This window comes from Bufo bufo, chromosome 4, assembly GCF_905171765.1.
Source record: "Bufo bufo chromosome 4, aBufBuf1.1, whole genome shotgun sequence".
Classification (NCBI taxonomy): domain Eukaryota; kingdom Metazoa; phylum Chordata; class Amphibia; order Anura; family Bufonidae; genus Bufo; species Bufo bufo.
Window position 1 is genome coordinate 229,407,243 of NC_053392.1, and position 18,494 is coordinate 229,425,736.

General features: G+C 44.6%; 1 protein-coding gene across 1 annotated transcript in view; it reads left to right on the plus strand.

Moving 5' to 3' along the window:
• Window positions 1-18,494, plus strand: part of LOC120997971 (probable cation-transporting ATPase 13A5) — a 393,800-nt gene that overhangs the window by 181,991 nt on the left and 193,315 nt on the right. The window contains exons 13-16 of the mRNA XM_040428358.1: window positions 9,979-10,040; window positions 10,603-10,753; window positions 12,744-12,830; window positions 15,397-15,553. Of these exons, the coding sequence (XP_040284292.1) occupies window positions 9,979-10,040; window positions 10,603-10,753; window positions 12,744-12,830; window positions 15,397-15,553 (457 nt within the window). The remainder of the gene's footprint in view (window positions 1-9,978; window positions 10,041-10,602; window positions 10,754-12,743; window positions 12,831-15,396; window positions 15,554-18,494) is intronic.

Sequence of the window (18,494 nt, forward strand, 5' to 3'; positions counted from 1 at the left end):
GATCAGGTAGTGTAAGGGTTACGCCCGCTTCACAGTGACAACCAAACTCCCCGTTTAACACACCGCAAACAACCGCAAACAGTCCATTTGCACAACCGCAAACTCCCCATTTGCACAAGGTTGGATACCAAGCTAGCCATGTCCCGTTCCTTGTCCTCACTGACGTCATTGAAGGTCTCTTCCTCCACCCAGCCACGTACAACACCAAGGGTCCCCGAAAGGTGACAACAAGGACGGACGCCTGCTGTGGTTGGTCTTCCACCTCCTAAAAGCCACCTTCCTCCTCTGACTCCTCTTCTTCAGACTCCTCTCTCTGCGTTGCCGCAGGTCCAGCAATTGACAACGACAAGGCTGCTTCTGGTGGGGATGGTGACCACAACTCTTCCTCTTCATGCTCATCTACGGCCTGATCCAGCACTCTTCACAGGGCATGCTCCAGAAAAAAACTGTTTAATCTCTGTTTTGTCCCCTATCAGGGGCCGGTGTGGTGTATGGAATAGATTTTAGGAACCGGGAGATGGAAAAAGATGCTTGGTCAGTCCTCTTACTTCCAATTTGGGGCACTGCGCGTGCACCGTGCAATGTACTATGCAATCCCAATATGAGTGGTATGTTAAGTAGTACTATTCCTATCAGTTTAATCCCTGTTACGTCCCCTATCAGGGGTGACGTGTATGGAATAGATTTTAGGAACCGGGAAATGGAAAAAGATGCTTGGTCGGTCCTCTTACTTCCAATTTGGGGCACTGCACGTGCGCTGTGCAATTTACTGTGCTACCAGATATGAGTGGTATGTAAAGTAGTACTATTCCTATCAGTTTAATCCCTGTTACATCCCCTATTAGGGGACGTATATGGAATAGATTTTAGGAACCAGGAGATGGAAAAATAAGCTTGGTTGGTCCTCTTACTTCCAATTGGGGCACTGCGCGTGCGCCGTGCAATGTACTATGCAATCCCAATATGAGTGGTATGTTAAGTAGTACTATTCCTATCAGTTTAATCCCTGTTACGTCCTATATCAGGGGACGTGTATGGAATAGAGTTTAGACAACCGCAAAGAGTTGTCAATAGTTGACACACTCATGACATAAATTTTATTCCTCTATGCGTCAATCTTGGTGTAGTGATGACTGTGCTCGTGTGCACGTTTGGCAGATTGCAGGCGATGGCGGTTTTTCAAAGCCTATGGTCGTGCTGAGGTAGTTCAGTGACAGTTAAGTGACCCAGAAAACAATGATTCTGCAGTGTGGGCCCATTGTTGGCCTAGTAGGCTTTAATGATCACCTTAGATCAGCGGTTCTCAACCTAGGGGTCGCGACCCCTTTGGGGGTCGATCGGCCCTTTCCGGGGGGTCGCCTGAGGCTTCCTATTGTGGGTCCAGGCCCGTCGCTAACAGACAGGCAAAACAAGCAATTGCTTGGGGCCCCGAGCTGGTTGGGGCCCCGAGCTGGCCCGGGGCCAAGCAGAGCCGGTGCTTGTTTTGCAGCTGAGTAACTCAGAAGATCCGATGGTATATTCTAACCCCCAGGCGTTCCCATGGTGACGGGGACGCTTGCCTGGGGGTTAGAATATACCATCGGATCTGAGTTTTACGAGCTCAGTGAGATCGTAAAAACTCAAATCCGATGGTATATTCTAACCCCCAGGCGTTCCCATGGTGACAGGGACGCTTGCCTGGGGGTTAGAATATACAGGGCCACGCCGCTCACAGCAGTGTATTTATAAACTAATCAGTAACTACTTTAACTTTAACCCTTTCATGACCAAAGGTCATTGATGCCCCAGTGTCCAGGTCAAAATTTACAAATCTGACATGCGTCACTTTAAGTGGTAATAGCTTTGGAACACTTTTACTTATCCACGCCATTCTGAGATTGTTTTCTCGTGACACATTGTACTTCATGACAGTCATAAATTTGAGTCAATATATATCTCCTTTTTTTTAAAAAAATCCCAAATTTACCAAAAATTTTTAAAAATTTGCAATTTTCTAAATTTCAATTTCTCTGCTTCTAAAACAGAAAGTGATACCTCATAAAATATTTATTACATAACATTCCCCATATGTCTACTTTATGTTGGCATCATTTTGGAAATGTTATTTTATTTTTTTAGGACGTTAGAAGGCTTAGAAGTTTAGAAGCAATTCTTAAAATTTTTAAGAAAATTTCCAAAACCCACTTTTTAAGAACTAGTTCAGGTCTGAAGTCACTTTGTGGGGCCTACATAGTGGATAACCCCATAAATGACCCCATTTTAGAAACTACACCCCTCAAGGTATTCAAAACCAATTTTACAAACATTATTAACCCTTTAGGTGTTCCACAAGAATTAAAGGAAAATGGAGATGAAATTTCTAAATTTCACTTTTTTAGCAGATTTTCTATTTTATTACATTTTTTTCTTTAACACATTAAGGGTTAACAGCCAAACAAAACTCAATATTTATTACTCAGATTCTGCGGTTTACAGAAACACCCCACATGTGGTCGTAAACTGATGTAAGGGCGCACGGCAGGGCGCAGAATGGAAGGAGCGCCGCATGGTTTTTGGAAGGCAGATTTTGTTGGATTGGTTTTCTGAACGCCATATGTTTTTTATTTTTCTACCGATCGTCTTGTGCAGGGGTTCATTTTTTGCAGAAAGAGTTGAGGTTTTTATTTTTTGATCATTCATTATTACACTTTATGGGACAAGGTGGCCAAAAAATTGGCTGTTTTGGAACAGTTTTTTTTTTTTTTTTTACAGCGTTCATCTGAGGGGTTAGGTCATGTGACAGTTTTATAGAGCAGATCGTTACGGATGTGGCAATACCTAATATGTATACTTTTTCTTATTTATTTAAGTTTTACACAATAATAGCATTTCTGAAACCAAAATAATGATGTTTTAGTGTCTCCATAGTCTGAGAGCCATAGCTTATTTATTTTTTGGGCGATTGTCTTAAATATGGGCTCATTTTTTGCGGGATGAGGTAACGGTTTGATTGGTACTATTTTGGGGTATATTCGCCTTTTTTGATCGCTTGGTGTTGATCGCTTATTTTTTTAAACCGTTTTTATTTTTTATTTTTTATGGTGTTTATTGGACGGGGTTGATGATGTGATATATTTATAGAGATGGTCGTTACGGACGCGGTGACACCTAATATGTGTGGTTTTCTGTTTGTTTTTTGTTTTTTTATAGGAAAAGGAAATTTATTTTTTACATTTTTATTTATTTATTTTTACTTTTATTATTTTCACATTTTTTTTTTATCAGTTCCCTCTTGGATCTTGAAGATCCAGTGGGGCTGATGGTTGTACTATACTTTGCAATGCTCTTGCATTGCAAAGTATAATACAATCAGATGCCTGTAGGTGGCAGCACTGGACGCCTATACCATGGCAACCGGACGCCTTTGCAAAGCGTCCGGTTGCCATGGCAACCATCGGGCGCTGCGATCGCAGCAGCCCTGATGGGTGAGAGAGAGGGGGCCCCCTCCCTCTATTACCCCCATGGATGCCGCTACTGCGGCATCTATGGGGTTACAGCAGTGTCAGCATAGAGCTGACACACCTTGCTGATGGCGGCGGCTCAGGAATGGAGCCGCCGCCATCACACACACACAAGGGGGACCGCATCGGGGGCAGGGGGCAGCGCGGGAAACGGGGAGGGGGGGGCAGCATTTTACTTACAGATCGGGGCAGGAGGGGGCGGACCGCTTCGGGGGGGCAGGATAAGATGATGGACAAGAAGGGGGCACAGATCGGTGCAGGAGGGGGCGGACTGCATCGGGGGCAGGACAAGAACAAGGAGGGGGCACAGATCGGGGCAGGACCGCATTTTAACACTGCCGCGATCCGATTGGTTAGTCTGCACAGACTAACCAATCGGATCGATTGCCGGCAAGGGCCCACTCTGATTGGCCCCTTGCCGGCATTACCGCACTGTATGCTGTCCGTGACAGCAGCAGGACAGGGGCAGAAGCTTAAATCCAAGCGCTTTGCAGCTCTTGGATTAAAGAGCTGCCAGAACGTGTATATACGTGGTAGCTGCACGGGGCATGTGCAGCTATCACGTATATATACAGATTGCAGTCGTGAAAGGGTTAATCATTGCTCATTGCTGAGCTCTTTACTTGGATTATAATTTATTTGGATATGGGATATCTTACTTTGTCTTAGCTCCGGTAATAGCAGGCAGTGCGGGGGGCGGCGCTCACTCACTGACGTCACGTGCCTGCTCCTCCCACTAGGCGGCGCAGGCGCGTGACGTCAGTGAGTGAGCGCCGCCCCCCGCACTGCCTGCTAGTACCGGAGCTAAGACAAAGTAAGATATCCCATATCCAAATAAATTATAATCCAAGTAAAGAGCTCAGCAATGAGCAATGATTAAAGTTAAAGTAGTTACTGATTAGTTTATAAATATACTGCTGTGAGCGTCGGGGAGGGAGATCTGTGGATGGCACTGTAGGGGGATCTGTGGATGGCACTGTTTAGGGGGATCTGTGGATGGCACTGTTTAGGGGGGATCTGTGGATGGCACTGTTTAGGGGGGATCTGTGGATGGCACTGTTTAAAGGGATCTGTGGATGACACTGTTTAGGGGGGAGATCTGTGGATGGCACTGTTTAGGGGAGGGGGGATCTGTGGATGGCACTGTTTAGGGGGGATCTGTGGATGGCACTGTTTAGGGGGGAGATCTGTGGATGGCACTGTTTAGGGGAGGGAGGATCTGTGGATGGCACTGTTTAGGGGGGGATCTGTGGATGGCACTGTTTAGTGGGGATCTGTGGATGGCACTGTTTAGGGGGGAGATCTGTGGATGGCACTGTTTAGGGGAGGGGGGGATCTGTGGATGGCACTGTTTAGGGGGGGAGATCTGTGGATGGCACTGTTTAGGGGAGGGGGATCTGTGGATGGTACTGTTTAGGGGGGATCTGTGGATGGCACTGTTTAGGGGGGGATCTGTGGATGTCTTTGTGATTAATTACTCTGCTTTAATTATGTTCAATTTGTAGCAATAAAAATACATCCTGCATATCAGATATTTACATTACAATTCATAACAGTAGCAAAATTTGTTATGACGTAGCAAGGAAAAAAGAGTAATGGTTGGGGGTCACCACAACATGAGGAACTGTATTAAGGGGTCACGGCTTTAGAAAGGTTGAGAACCACTGCCTTAGATGATGAAAAAGAAAATTCATGTTTTTTCTATGCAAAATTATCCAGCCGATCGCTTTTGGTCTGTTCACAATGAAGCAACGACCTTATCTCATCTGGGGTGTGCCAACATTGCCATTGCCAACACACTCATAGAGGTGATCGCTTCATTGTGATACGCAAGCCCCTTCACCACAACAAGGTAACTATCACGAAGGGGAATTGACACATATATGTGCCTTCTTTTTTTTTTGCAACCACAGTACAGCACCAGAGGCCAGAAAAATTAGGCATGTACACATGCCTGAAATATTAGGTATTGTTGCAGCCGCTGCTGTAGCAGCGGCCGGAAAAATGGATGTTTTCCAGGCAGAAAGTGCACTATAACATTTTGGCTTGAACCCTAGTTGGTGGCAGAGAAGTCACGCAAGTCATCCGGCATGCGGACATAAAATATAGCAGCGTGTGGACCATTTTTAGCCCAAGGCAGCCCATCTCATCACCAGGCCTTTTTAGTCAAATGTATCGCCCACTGTCAATCCCTTCGGGATCCATGCCTCATTCATCTTAATAAGGCCTCATGCACACAACCGTATTTTGTTTCCGTGTCCGTTCCGTTTTTTTTGCGGATAGGATGCGGACCCATTCATTTCAATGGGTCCGCAAAAAACGCGGACAGCACACCGCGTGCTGTCCACATCAGTATGTCCGTTCCGTTGCTCCGCCAAAAAAATAGTGCATGTCCTATTTTTTTCTAGTTTGCGGACAAGGATAGGCATTATTACAATGGATCCGCAAAAAAAACGGATCCGCAAATAAAAACGGATGCCATACGGAACGTCATTCTATTTTTTTGAGGATCCGCAATTTGCAGACCGCAAAACACATTTTTCTTGTTGGAGCAAGCGGTCGAATATTAGGAGTGTTGAATTCCGTGTCGGGCTGTCTCAAATCAAGCACCTCACTGGCATGTTGTTTCGCCGCTGAATATCTGAAAAGTGCGCCATAGCCGTGTAGGAACGCCTGAAATGGCCACACACCTTCCTGGCCTGCTTGAGGACATCCTGTAAGCCTGGGTACTTATGCACAAAGGGTTGTACGATCAGATTCAACACATGTGCCATGCACAGCACATGTGTCAACTTGCCCAAATTCAATGCCGCCAACAAATTGCTTCCGTTGTCACACACCACTTTGCCGATCTCCAGTTAGTGCGGAGTCAGCCACTGATCCACCTGTGCGTTCAGGGCGGACAGGAGTGCTGCTCTGGTGTGACTCTCTGCTTTCAGGCAAGTCAACCCCAAGTCGTATCCGGGATGTGGAATAGCCCCTGGGGAGCTGTGGGGGTGCAGTTGATGTGGAGCAAGACGCAGCAGCAGAAGAGGACTCAGCCGAGGAGGTTAGCGAAGAGGATGGAGTAGGAGGAGTAGAGGAGGTGGCAGCAGGCCTGCCTGCAAGTCGTGGCGGTGTCACCAACTCCTCTGCAGAGCTACGCATTCCATGCTTGGCAGCCGTCAGCAGGTTTACCCAATGCGCAGTGTACGTGATATACCTGCCCTGACAGTACTTTGCAGACCAGGCATCAGTGGTCAGATGGACCCTTGCCCCAACACTGTGTGTCAGACATGCCATGACTTCCTTTTCCACAATAGAGTACAGGTTGGGGATTGCCTTTTGTGAAAAGAAATTTTGGCCGGTTACCTTCCACTGCGGTGTCCCAATAGCTACAAATTTTTTGAAGGCCTCAGACTCCACCAGCTTGTATGGTAAAAGCTGGCGGGCTAAGAGTTCCGACAAGCCAGCTGTCAGACGCCGGGCAAGGGGGTGACTCTGTGACATTGGCTTCTTACGCTCAAACATTTCCTTGACAAACACCTGACTGTGGGCAGATGAGCAGGAACTGCTGAAGGCGAGAGGCGGAGTGGCTTATGGTTGAGAGGGGGCAAGGAGGACAGCAGTGGTTGACGTGGCTGAAGATGCTGGACCAGGAGGAGGATGGCGGCTTTGAGTTTGTGTGCTGCTTGTACTCATGTGTTGATCCCATAGGCGTTTGTGATTTGAGATCATGTGCCTTCGCAAAGCAGTTGTACCTAGGTGGGTGTTGGACTTACCACGACTCAGTTTCTTTTGGCACAGGTTGCAAATGGCATTGCTGTTGTCAGAGGCAGACACACAAAAAAATGCCACACTGCTGAGCTTTGCAATGACGGCATTCTGGTGGTGGCAACAGCATGCGTTGATTAGCGTGCTGTCTGGCTGACCCCGGGTGCCGATGCATGCTGTCTGACTGTGCCACTAGCTCCTTGCGACGACCTCCCCCTGCTTCCAACTCATCTCCTCCTCCTCTCTGTCTCGCCATCTAAACTATCCTCCTGTTCTTTTTCTCTTCGAGCGGGCACCCACGTGAAATCCACGGACAGATCATCATCATCAGCCGCTTCACTTGTATCTGACAACTCAGCAAAGGAAGCAGCAGCGGGTACAACATCATCATCATCACACCGTACGTCCATGTGTGTAATGCTGCCTGAGTGAGACATATCCCTGTTATCTACATCCTCTGGAAATAATGGTTGCGCATCACTCATTTCTTCCAACTGATGTGTAAATAACTCCTCTGACAGATCAAGTGTAGCAGCTGTGGTGCTTATGTTGGTGGTGGCAGCAGGCGGGCGAGTGGTAACTTGAGAGGTGCCCGAAGCTGAGCTGGAGGAGGATGGTGCATCAAGGTTCCGAGCGGAAGCTGTAGAATATTGGGTGTCCTGTGTTAGCCAGTCAACTATGTCCTCAGAACTTTTCGAGTTCAGGGAACGTGGCCTCTGAACACTGGGCATTATTCTAGGGCCAAAGGGAATCACAGCACCATGACCACGACGGCCCCTGCGGGGTGGCCTGCCTCTGCCTGTCATTTTTTTTAGATTAGTTGTACTATGCGTGCAAGCTACTGTGACACCAGATATGAGTGGCACTGTGCACTGGCAGTAGTTGGCACAGTACACACTGTAGGCCTAACACACACGCTTGCATGCAACTAACTGAAATTATATTACAGTCCAAAAAGTTTTTAGTTTTTTTTTATGTAATCTACTGTGACACCAGATATGAGTGGCACTGTGCACTGGCAGTAGTTGGCACAGTACACATTGTAGGCCTAAAACACGGTTTCAGGCAAGTAACTGCAATTATATTACAGTCAAAAAAGTTTTTTTTTTTTTTTAATGTAATCTTAATCTACTGTGACACCAGATATGAGTGGCACTGGTGGCACTGTGCACTGGCAGTAGTTGGCACAGTACACACTGTAGGCCTAACACACACGCTTGCAGGCAAGTAACTGCAATTATATTACAGTCAAAAAAGTGTTGTTGTTTTTTTTATGTAATCTACTGTGACACCAGATATGAGTGGCACTGTGCACTGGCAGTAGTTGGCACAGTACACACTGTAGGCCTAACACACACGCTTGCAGGCAAGTAACTGCAATTATATTACAGTCAAAAAAGTGTTGTTTTTTTTCAAATGCAATCTACTGTGACACTAGATATGAGTGGCACTGGTAGCACTGTGCACTGGCAGTAGTTGGCACAGTACACACTGTAGGCCTAACACACACGCTTGCAAGCAAGTAACTGCAATTATATTACAGTCCAAAAAGTTTTTTTTTTTTTTTTTAATGCAAGCTACTGTGACACCAGATATGAGTGGTGGCACTGGGCAAGTTGGCACACTATACGCTGTGTGCCTGACACACACGCTGGCATGCAACTGCAGTTAGATTACAGAGAGAGAGAAAAAAAAAAGCAGACTGATGTACTAGCCCTAAAAAGGGCTTTTTGGGTGCTGTCAGGATGCTGTCCTTACAGCAGAGATCAGATGAGTCTTTCAGGACTGTAGTGGACACTGAATACACTGGCCTAACTATTTATTTCCCTATTATATCAGCAGCAGCTACACTGTCCCTCCTCTCACTAAGAATGCAGCTTCCGAATGAATCTAAAATGGATGCTGTCCAGGAGGGGGGAGGGTCTGGGAGGGAGGGTCTTCTGCTGATTGGCTGGAATGTGTCTGCTGACTGTGAGGTAAAGGGTCAAAGTTTGCTCAATGATGACGTATAGGGGGCGGACCGAACATCGCATATGTTCGCCCGCCACGGCGAACGCGAACAAGCGATGTTCGCCGGGAACTGTTCGCCGGCGAATAGTTCGGGACATCTCTACCTAAGAGGTCTTTATCCTCTAGGAATAATAGTTTTTGGCTGCAGCTTTACTGCATACAAACACTTTCATAAGGTCCATTTACAAGGGCAGACTATTGGGCCAATTAAGTGTGAACAAATTTTCCAGACAAAAGAGAAAAAGCTCATTTTTCAAGTGATCTGATTGCTAATGCGGCACATAAAAGCTCATGACTCTGGATGTGCTGCCAACAAACATTGAAATTGTATGTTGTTGTACAATCAAAGTATTAATGAAGAGATGATTGCTGCATGTACAGCAAGTGCACCTAAATGAGTAGTAAATTATCAGGAATAAACCATTTTTTCCTGACCATTGCCCTGTGTATCAGCCCATGTAGATGGGTCATATTTATGGTGGAATGTAAAAAAGTAAAGTTTGGAAAGTTCTAATTTAGGCCACTTTTGCCATAGGTTCACTTTGTGATTTTATTCTAATTCAGTAGCAACGTGAGAGTTTTGGGTGTTTTGGCCAGATTTGGATGCTAAACTGCTTCTGTGGCCTTAGATACTGAGTGTTAAAAGGAAAGTGTTAAAATGGTTTTTACATTTCTGAAACTACATTATAAAATGTATCAATTTATCTCTATACAGACTGGCACTTTGACAGAAGATGTCTTGGATTTGTATGGTGTTCTTCCTTGTGAGAAAAACAGGTAAGTTTTAGGCCAGTTTCAGATGGTCAGATGTGGTCCGTCAAACAAAGTCCATGTGGAAGCCATATTTCCCTGTCCTACTGCTGCTCCTCTGACCTAAACTCACTGCATCATAGTGATCCAGCCCGACCAAAGGTCTACAGTGCTGTAATGAAATGATTCTGTGAATATGAAAGACCCACAGTCGGGCTATAACTCACAGCATCACAGAGCATTATAATGTAGTGAGTTCAGGTCAGACAAGTACAGGTAGTAGTCAAACACCGAGTTTACAGACCACAGAGTTGAAAATGCCCTTATACAATTAGTAAGTGTGCTGTATGTCTGCCATGGGCAAAACAGGCTCAGTTTTTGGCCAAGGCAATACATGATAAAACATTTAATGGCATTAATTCCATTCTTAATCAATCAATGGATCCTTTATCCACCTATACCTCATCCAACTTGTGTTGTCTGCTGATATTAGTTCATGTTTTTATTGTGCCCCCCCCCCCCCACAAGTTTCATTGTGGAAATTGTAAATTTAGGTTTTCAATGCAATATCCAAAACATGTATTATTAGTTTTCAGGATATAATACTTTTCACATCATCTAATAATCTATGTTGGTGCCCAATACTTCAAGCAATGACAAGTTGTCACTCACTTATCACATTGGATGGGGAGTTACAGGGAGATCCATTGGACTTAAAGATGTTTGGTGGAACAGGTTGGGTAAGTTACATATCAAAGACAATATGTTATATTGACATTTTAAAAGGTTATAACATTATGCTCTAGTATACCCATCTACTTTAGACCTATTCTATGAGATGCCTGGTGAATTCAAGCAGTGATATACAGTGTTCTTGTTGTGAATGCTGGTCAATATAGTGATGCTTTTCTAATACAACATGGCCCACAAAAAGTAGCCCACCTCCAGCAATACTATAACGATTAACGAGCAATTGGATTGTTTATTTTTTATTTTTTCAAATTACCCAAAATGCTGAAATTGGTCTCCGTTCACGTCTATGCATCTTTGGGCGCATTGGATTATGTTGGCTGATACCGCTTGAGCTCTTCACCAGTGATGCTGCAGAAGAAAAAATGTCCAACAAGAGGGGGCAACATCACAGAACTCACTGGAACGAGTTCATGAACTGTTTATGGAGGAGCGAACTGTGAGCAAGGGGTTATGGCCACCACGTTCCCCAGACTTGTCCACATGCGATTTTTATCTGTGGGGAAATTTAAAACAGAAAGTGTCCACTAAAAATCCACATACCCTGGATGAACTCAAGGAAAACATCACAAACACTATCCACAACATCACAAGCAGTGTCAGCCAGCATAATCCGACCTGCCCAAAGATGTAAACGGGGGACACTTTCAGCATCTTTTGTGACTTGTGGGTAATAAAAAAAAAAAAATCCACTTGCTCGTTCATCTTGTCAAACTATTGCTGGAGGCGGGCTACTTTTTAATGGGCCACCCTGTAGAATAGCTGTCCAAAATTTTATGTATAATAGTGTAAACAGCTCCTTGTTTTGTACCTTGTTTGCATAATGCATACATTCAAGAATTTTTTATTGACCAAATGAATATAAAATATAATAAAACTTAACACAGTTAAGTTAAACATATCACTGAAAAAAAGATGGTTACTTAATCATAAGTTATAAGTGTCCTATCACAGTAACAGAAAAGCCTCTGATAAAACTTAACTTTTAATATACAATTACAAAAAAACACCATAGATATATTTCATATACATTTCATATATAAAACATGCTGATTGCAATTTGATACCACCACTTGTATAAATAAGTAAATAGGGTTCCACAGGTGAAACTTGAGTGACAAGTATTTACCCAGTCCGTCTTCCTTTATCTCAGTTGCATTGAGAAAGTGGAATCGGCTTACCAAGATGTTAAACAGTTAGGATACCCTTGCTTAGAAGCAGAGCACATGCCCGACAGGGGTGACCCCCACCTCTTGGTGGCTAAACCATATTAAACTCTATAGTGACTCTATAGTACAGCCCATAACTCTGAACATCCGAATGCATTTCCCAACAAGGGAAACAAAGAATGGTAAATTGATAAATACTTGATGCCGGCCCCTCTGATGCAATGGGAGAAAGGGAAGTGTAAAAACAAATAGCATTTCTATACATAGGAAATGTCCTGTTTATTGCCTAGTTATCTGTCAGCAGATTTGGACCTATGACACTGGCTGACCTGTTACATGTGCTCTTGGCAGCTGAAGGTATCTGTGTTGGTCCCATGTTCATATGTGCACCCATTGCTTACAAAAATGATGTTATAATATATGCAAATGAGCCTCTAGGAGCAACATGGGCATTACGATTACACCTGGAGGCTCTGCTCTCTCTGCACCTGCTGCACCCTTTGCACTTTGACAGAGGCAGGCATTATGATGTTTTCACTGCCTGGCCAGTCAGTCAAAGTGCATAAGGCGTGGCATTTGCAGAGGGAGCAGAACCTCTAAGAGTAATGGTAACGCCCATGTTGCTCCTAGAGGCTCATTTGCATATATTGAAACATCATCTTTCTCAGCAATACAGGCACATATGAACATGGGACCAACACAGATGCCTTCAGCTGCCAAGTGCACATGCAACAGGTCAGCCAGTGTCATAGATACAAATCTGCTGACAGATGTCCTTTAATAATGCATTTGAATTTGATCTTTGGAACAGGAATTTGAAGAATATAAGGCAAAAATCAAAGAAGATGACCATTTAAATAGCTGTGCAATGGTAAAGCCTGGACCTACTGTTGCAAAGGCAAGCTAAATGTATTTTCCTGTTATAACTTAATGTTTTTCACATGTTACATGTACAGTATATACCTTCAATATGATGAGTTTTTTTTTACCAAAGTAAGGGTGGGTTCACATCTGCGTTCTAGATTTCATTATGGCTTTCCGTTATAACATAAATAATGGAAAATAATGGAATCCATGAGACAGAAGTCAAAACGGAAGACTTTAAAGAGGCTTCCGTTTTGTATTCCATCATAATGCAAGTGTATGTGCAGCATAACGGATCTGTCCTGGTTTCCATTATGCAAGAGTCCTGTCCTGCATAACGGAAACCAGGACGGATCCGTTCTGCTGCTCATGGACTTCTATTAGGACGGAATGCAAAATGGAAGCCCTTAAAAGGCATTCCGTTCTGCTTTCTGTCCTAATAGAAGTCTATGGGAATCATAACAGATCCGTCTGGTTTCCGTTATGCAGAATGGAGAAAAAAGTCCTGTCCTGTCTGTCTTGCATAACGGGAACGAGACGGATCCCTTATGATTCCCACAGACTTCTATTAGGACGGCTCAAAATGGAATGCCTCTTAAAGCCTTCCGTTTTGACGTCTGTCACCTGGATTCCGTAATTTTCCATTATAACCATGTTATAACGGCAAGCCATAACGGAATCCAAAACGCAGATGTGAACCGACCCTAACTAGTTAACTTTAGTGTCCTACTCCGCAACTATAATGTACAGGTGACCTCAAACCTATAATGGCATTCTTTGGGACATTTAGGGCTCATGCACATGGCTGTATGTATTTTGCTGTCCGCAAAGAACGGAACAGCAAAAAAAATGTATGACATCCGTGTGCATTGCGTATTTTGCGGCACAGAACAGCTGGCCCCTAATAGACCCATTGAAATGAAAGGTTCACATAAGGTCCGCAAAAAAAAACTGGAACGGACATGGAAAGAAAATACGTTCGTGTGCATGAGCCCTTAGGCTGGATTCACACACAATTTTTTTATGGCATTTTTGCCTACTTTTGGAACATTGTTTCACAGTTGTTTTTGTGGGAAAAATGACAACTCCAGATGCTACTGAAAGCCTATGGGAATTTAGATTTTTTGCTAATGTTGTTTTTCTTAAAATTGGGGTGTGTTTTTATGTTCATGCCATTTAAAAAAAAATGCAGCATATTGTAGTAATTTTTTAACACATGCAAATCAAACATGTTTTGAGAAAAAAGTCACTAAAATACCATAAAAATGTATGGGACATACCAAAAAGCATGTGATTTTGATGGTGTTTTTTAGTGGTAAAAAAGCCAAAGCAAATTAATTTGTTAGTGGCCTAATGCTGTAGAATCTATATTGCCCAACCAAATTACTGAAGTTACATTTGCATTAAAGATGCCCTGTTAGCAGGATCAACACTACCAGACATACTGCTTGTTAGGATTGATCCTGCTGATTAAAACAATACATGAATGGTGAAAATCCATTGCAATTTTCCAAATTCCACATGGAAATTAGGACTTCGCCCCAACCTTTCAGTACACTTCAACTTCTCTGCTTTCATGAATTTGCCATACCAAATGCTAAACCCCCTTGTGCACTGAAGCCCTAATTTGCATATGTAATTCAACTCTGTTTTCTCAGCTGGGTTAACCCTAACAACCAGTATACCTGTTTTGATCGGGCTGGTCAAATTAAAAGTTAATCTTTAAAGCCATTTCAACTTATCGGATTTTCAATAAGCTATTTACAGTATTTTTTGGACTATTAAATTTAGTGACATTGACTTCTTCACTTCATTAAACTACCGTGGAAGTTTTAGTTACAAACTATTTATTTTCTCATTTCCTGTTGTCTAATGTATGGTCCGAAAAACGTAACTCTTTTAGGCCTCATGCACACGACCGTTGTTGTGTTCCGTTCCGCAAAATGGGGTTCCGTTGTTCCGTGATCTGTTTCAGTGTGTCTTCCTTTATTTTTGGAGGATCACCAGACAATGAGGAAAGTAAAAAAAAATTAAAGTTTGCCAGGCAAATGATAGGAAAAAAACGGACGCGGGTGACAATCTTGTGTGCCTCCGCGTTTTTTCACTGTCCCACTGACTTGAATGGGTCCGCGAACCGTTTTCTGTGAAAAAAATAGGACAGGTTATATTTTTTTGACGGACTGGAACCACGTATCACGGACGCGGATGGCAAACGGTGCATTAGCCGAGTTTTCAACGGACCCATTGAACGGACACGGAATAAAACAACGGTCGTGTGCATGAGGCCTTATACTAATAGTCGAGCCCGGCATCTAAGAGGGGCATGCCGCCCCCACCCCCCTTACATCCAGCCTCCAAGGCTCATGCTCCACTAGCTCCCCTGTAGCTACACCTCTGGCGGCCTACAAAACTTTAGGGATCTCTAAAGTAGAACATTATTTAGCTGTCCCTGTGCCTACAGAAGGCAGCGTGGAGGAAACGGAATGCAGACTGAAGCTATCTGTATTTTTGGACCAAAATACAGAAATGGTCATGTGCCTGAGGCCTTATTCCTGTACATTAATCACTGCTTCTCACATTTTTATGCCTGTATCAAATAGGCACCAGTGGAAGGAATCCTTATTCTGCACCAGTTCCCATTCTCCTCCAGTTTACAACGCATGTCTGTAATTACTCAGATTATTGGAGAGAGTAACCTGACAGTGTTCATGAAAGGGGCACCTGAAATGGTCGTTCACTTTTGCAAATCAGAAACAGGTAAGTACTAAATGAATAAATCAAAGCAATGGGCAGAATCATGAACATTTGTTGATTTTTAATAGATAAAGGGACAGATTTATGCCTAAAAGAAAAGCTGACTTTGTTGCCCACAGGAATCAATCCCAGATGCAGCTTTCAATTTTGAATACCAGAAAATAAAATAAAAGCTCAGCTATGATTGCCTGCTATGTGCAACAAGGTTTGTTTGTTTTTTTCTTTTAGATGGCTTGATGTGGTATACGGGTGTAGAGGCTTTCCACATCAAGGGACACCAAGTTAAAATCTTTCTGCCACTGGAAATCCTTCAGTGCTTCCAGGAAGGCATTGGTGTCTCGCAAATATGTAGGGGCATGAGACAAGAGCGGTCTCAAAAGCCAGTCCAGGTATTTAGACAATGGTTCAGTCACTGACCCTATCCCCGCCACAATAGGGCGGCCAGGGGGTTGGGTCAGTGATTTGTGAATTTTAGGTACAAAGTACCATGTAGGTTTCTTGGGGGATGGTGGTACAAGCCGATCCATGATACGTTCCGTAAAAAAATCGACCTCAATGTAACGTGTCAGCAACTCACAGAGTTGTGCTTGGATGGCCGGGGTGGGATCATTCCCTAGCTTTAAATAAACAGAGGTATCTCCCAGCTGTCTGTATGCTTCTTGTAGGTAGTACTCCTTAGTAAGAAGGACAATGTTGCCCCCCTTGTCTGCCGGTTTCACTATGACATCATCTCTGTTGGCAGACAATTCCTGCTTAGTGGTATTATTCTCTGCTCTGGGGTACACTAGAGCTTTCACATCTCTTAACATTTGTTTGTGAAAGATGTCGATGCTACTCCCGGCAGGCAAGGGGGGGGGGAATATGTCAATTTTATGCCTCCCTCAAAGCGATCTGCTTCTGCAGTGGGGGCGGGGAGACCACCTAATTCTGTGTCAGCTAGGAATTCTAGACAGGCAATTTCTGTTTCATCATAGGTTTCGTCCAATTTAAACCCCAACACGTTCGTGTGGGCCGGGATTTCACCCTCTCTCTTGGACCCTAATATAGGCTGGGAACTACTATACATTTTATGCAGTTGTAGTTTGTCTATAGCTCTGAATAGATCTATTTTGAATGTCACTGGATTGAAGTTTTCCACCAGACTGAAACCGAGCCCTTTATTAACCACCTCCGGACCGCCTAACGCAGGATTGCGTTCCGGAGGTGGCAGCGCTGCGCAGAGTCACGCATATACGCGTCATCTCGCGAGACGCGAGATTTCGCTCCAAGCCGGCCCGCGCATGCGCATCGCGGGCCGGCAAAATTCAAAGAACAAGTTCGTCACCAGCCTGCCAGCAACGATCATTGGCTGGCAGGCTGGCGATTTTCAAAAAATCCAATCCAAAGTCATATAACAGATCATATTAGTAAATATGATCTGTTATATGGCTTGTCTGCTCCTGTGCTGGTCCTTTTCGTCGGTTGGATCCAGCACAGGAGCAGACTGAACTGTGAGTACACCAAACACTACACCTTAGCCCCAGATCACCCCCCTGCACCCCAATTAACCCTTTGATCACCCCTTTGATCGCCCCTGTCAATCACTAGTGAAAGGAAAAAAAGTGATCAGTGTAAACTGTCACTTTTTTTTTTTCACTGGTATTGGCTGTTAGGTTTTAGGGATAGTTTAGGCCCCTTGGTTAGGTAGTTAGCGTCAGTTAGCGCCCACCCCACCGCACCGCAGTCACTTTTATTCGCTGTTTAGCGTATCGCTAATCAGCATTTGTACTTTTATAGTATCTGTAAGTGATCAAAACTGATCACGGTCAGATCTATAATAGTATTAGTGTCACCTTAGCTCGCCCTCCACCCAAAACGCAGTGTTTGCCCGATCAGGCCTGATCGGTCGCCCACACGTGCGTTCACCCACGCCCGCCCCACCGCAGTGACAAAAAATTATTATTTTTTGATCACTGCACATTCATTTTACACGCACTGCGGCGATAAAAAAATCAGTTTTGATATTTTTTATCAACCGCAGCAGCCTCCGGTACTTCGCTAGCCTCCCCTTTGTAAGACAGGTTTGCTTTTTTTCTTGGGTAGTCTCAGGGAATACCCCTAAATTTAGTAGTCCAAAATGTCAAACAGGGGGTATTCTTCTGAAGAGGCCTACAGGATTCTGACCCAGTCGGATGAGGAGTGGGAACCCTCATCTGACGAATCTAGCGGGTCAGAATATGAACCTGTGGAAAGCAGTGGCTCTCTGACCCAAAGTTCGGACGAGGAGGTGGAGGTCCCTGGCAGCACCAGGCGTACCCGGCCCCATGTCGCTAGACCACAGGTTACGCAGGATCCGCTTCAAGAGCAGCAGAGTGGGGCTGTCGCTGCCGGATCACGTGGTGAGGCATACACCAGCAGCGCAGCCCTTCCTGGACCTAGTACCAGCACTGCCGTACAACCTGGTGAAGTAGCGAGCACCAGAAGGGCAGTTGAAGCTGGTACGGTGGCACGTGCAATAGTTACCCCGTCGCAGCCACCGCAAAGACGGGCCCGTAGAGCCCCTAGAGTCCCTGAGGTGCTGGCAAATCCTGATTGGCAGTCACCAACTTCAGCCGCACCAGTAGTTCCCCCTTTCACCGCCCAGTCTGGAGTTCGGGTTGAGACGGCTCAAATCGGTTCGGCCCTGGGATTTTTTGAGCTGTTCTTGACTGCGGAGCTCTTGGACTTAGTCGTGGCAGAGACCAACCAGTATGCCACACAATTTATAACCGCTAACCCGGGAAGCTATTATGCCCAGCCTTTCCGGTGGAAACCAGTCCAAGTTTCCGAGCTTAAAATTTTTTTGGGCCTTCTCCTCAACATGGGCCTGACAAAAAAGCATGAATTGCGGTCATATTGGTCAACGCACCCAATTCATCACATGCCCATGTTCTCTGCTGCTATGTCCAGGACACGATTTGAGACC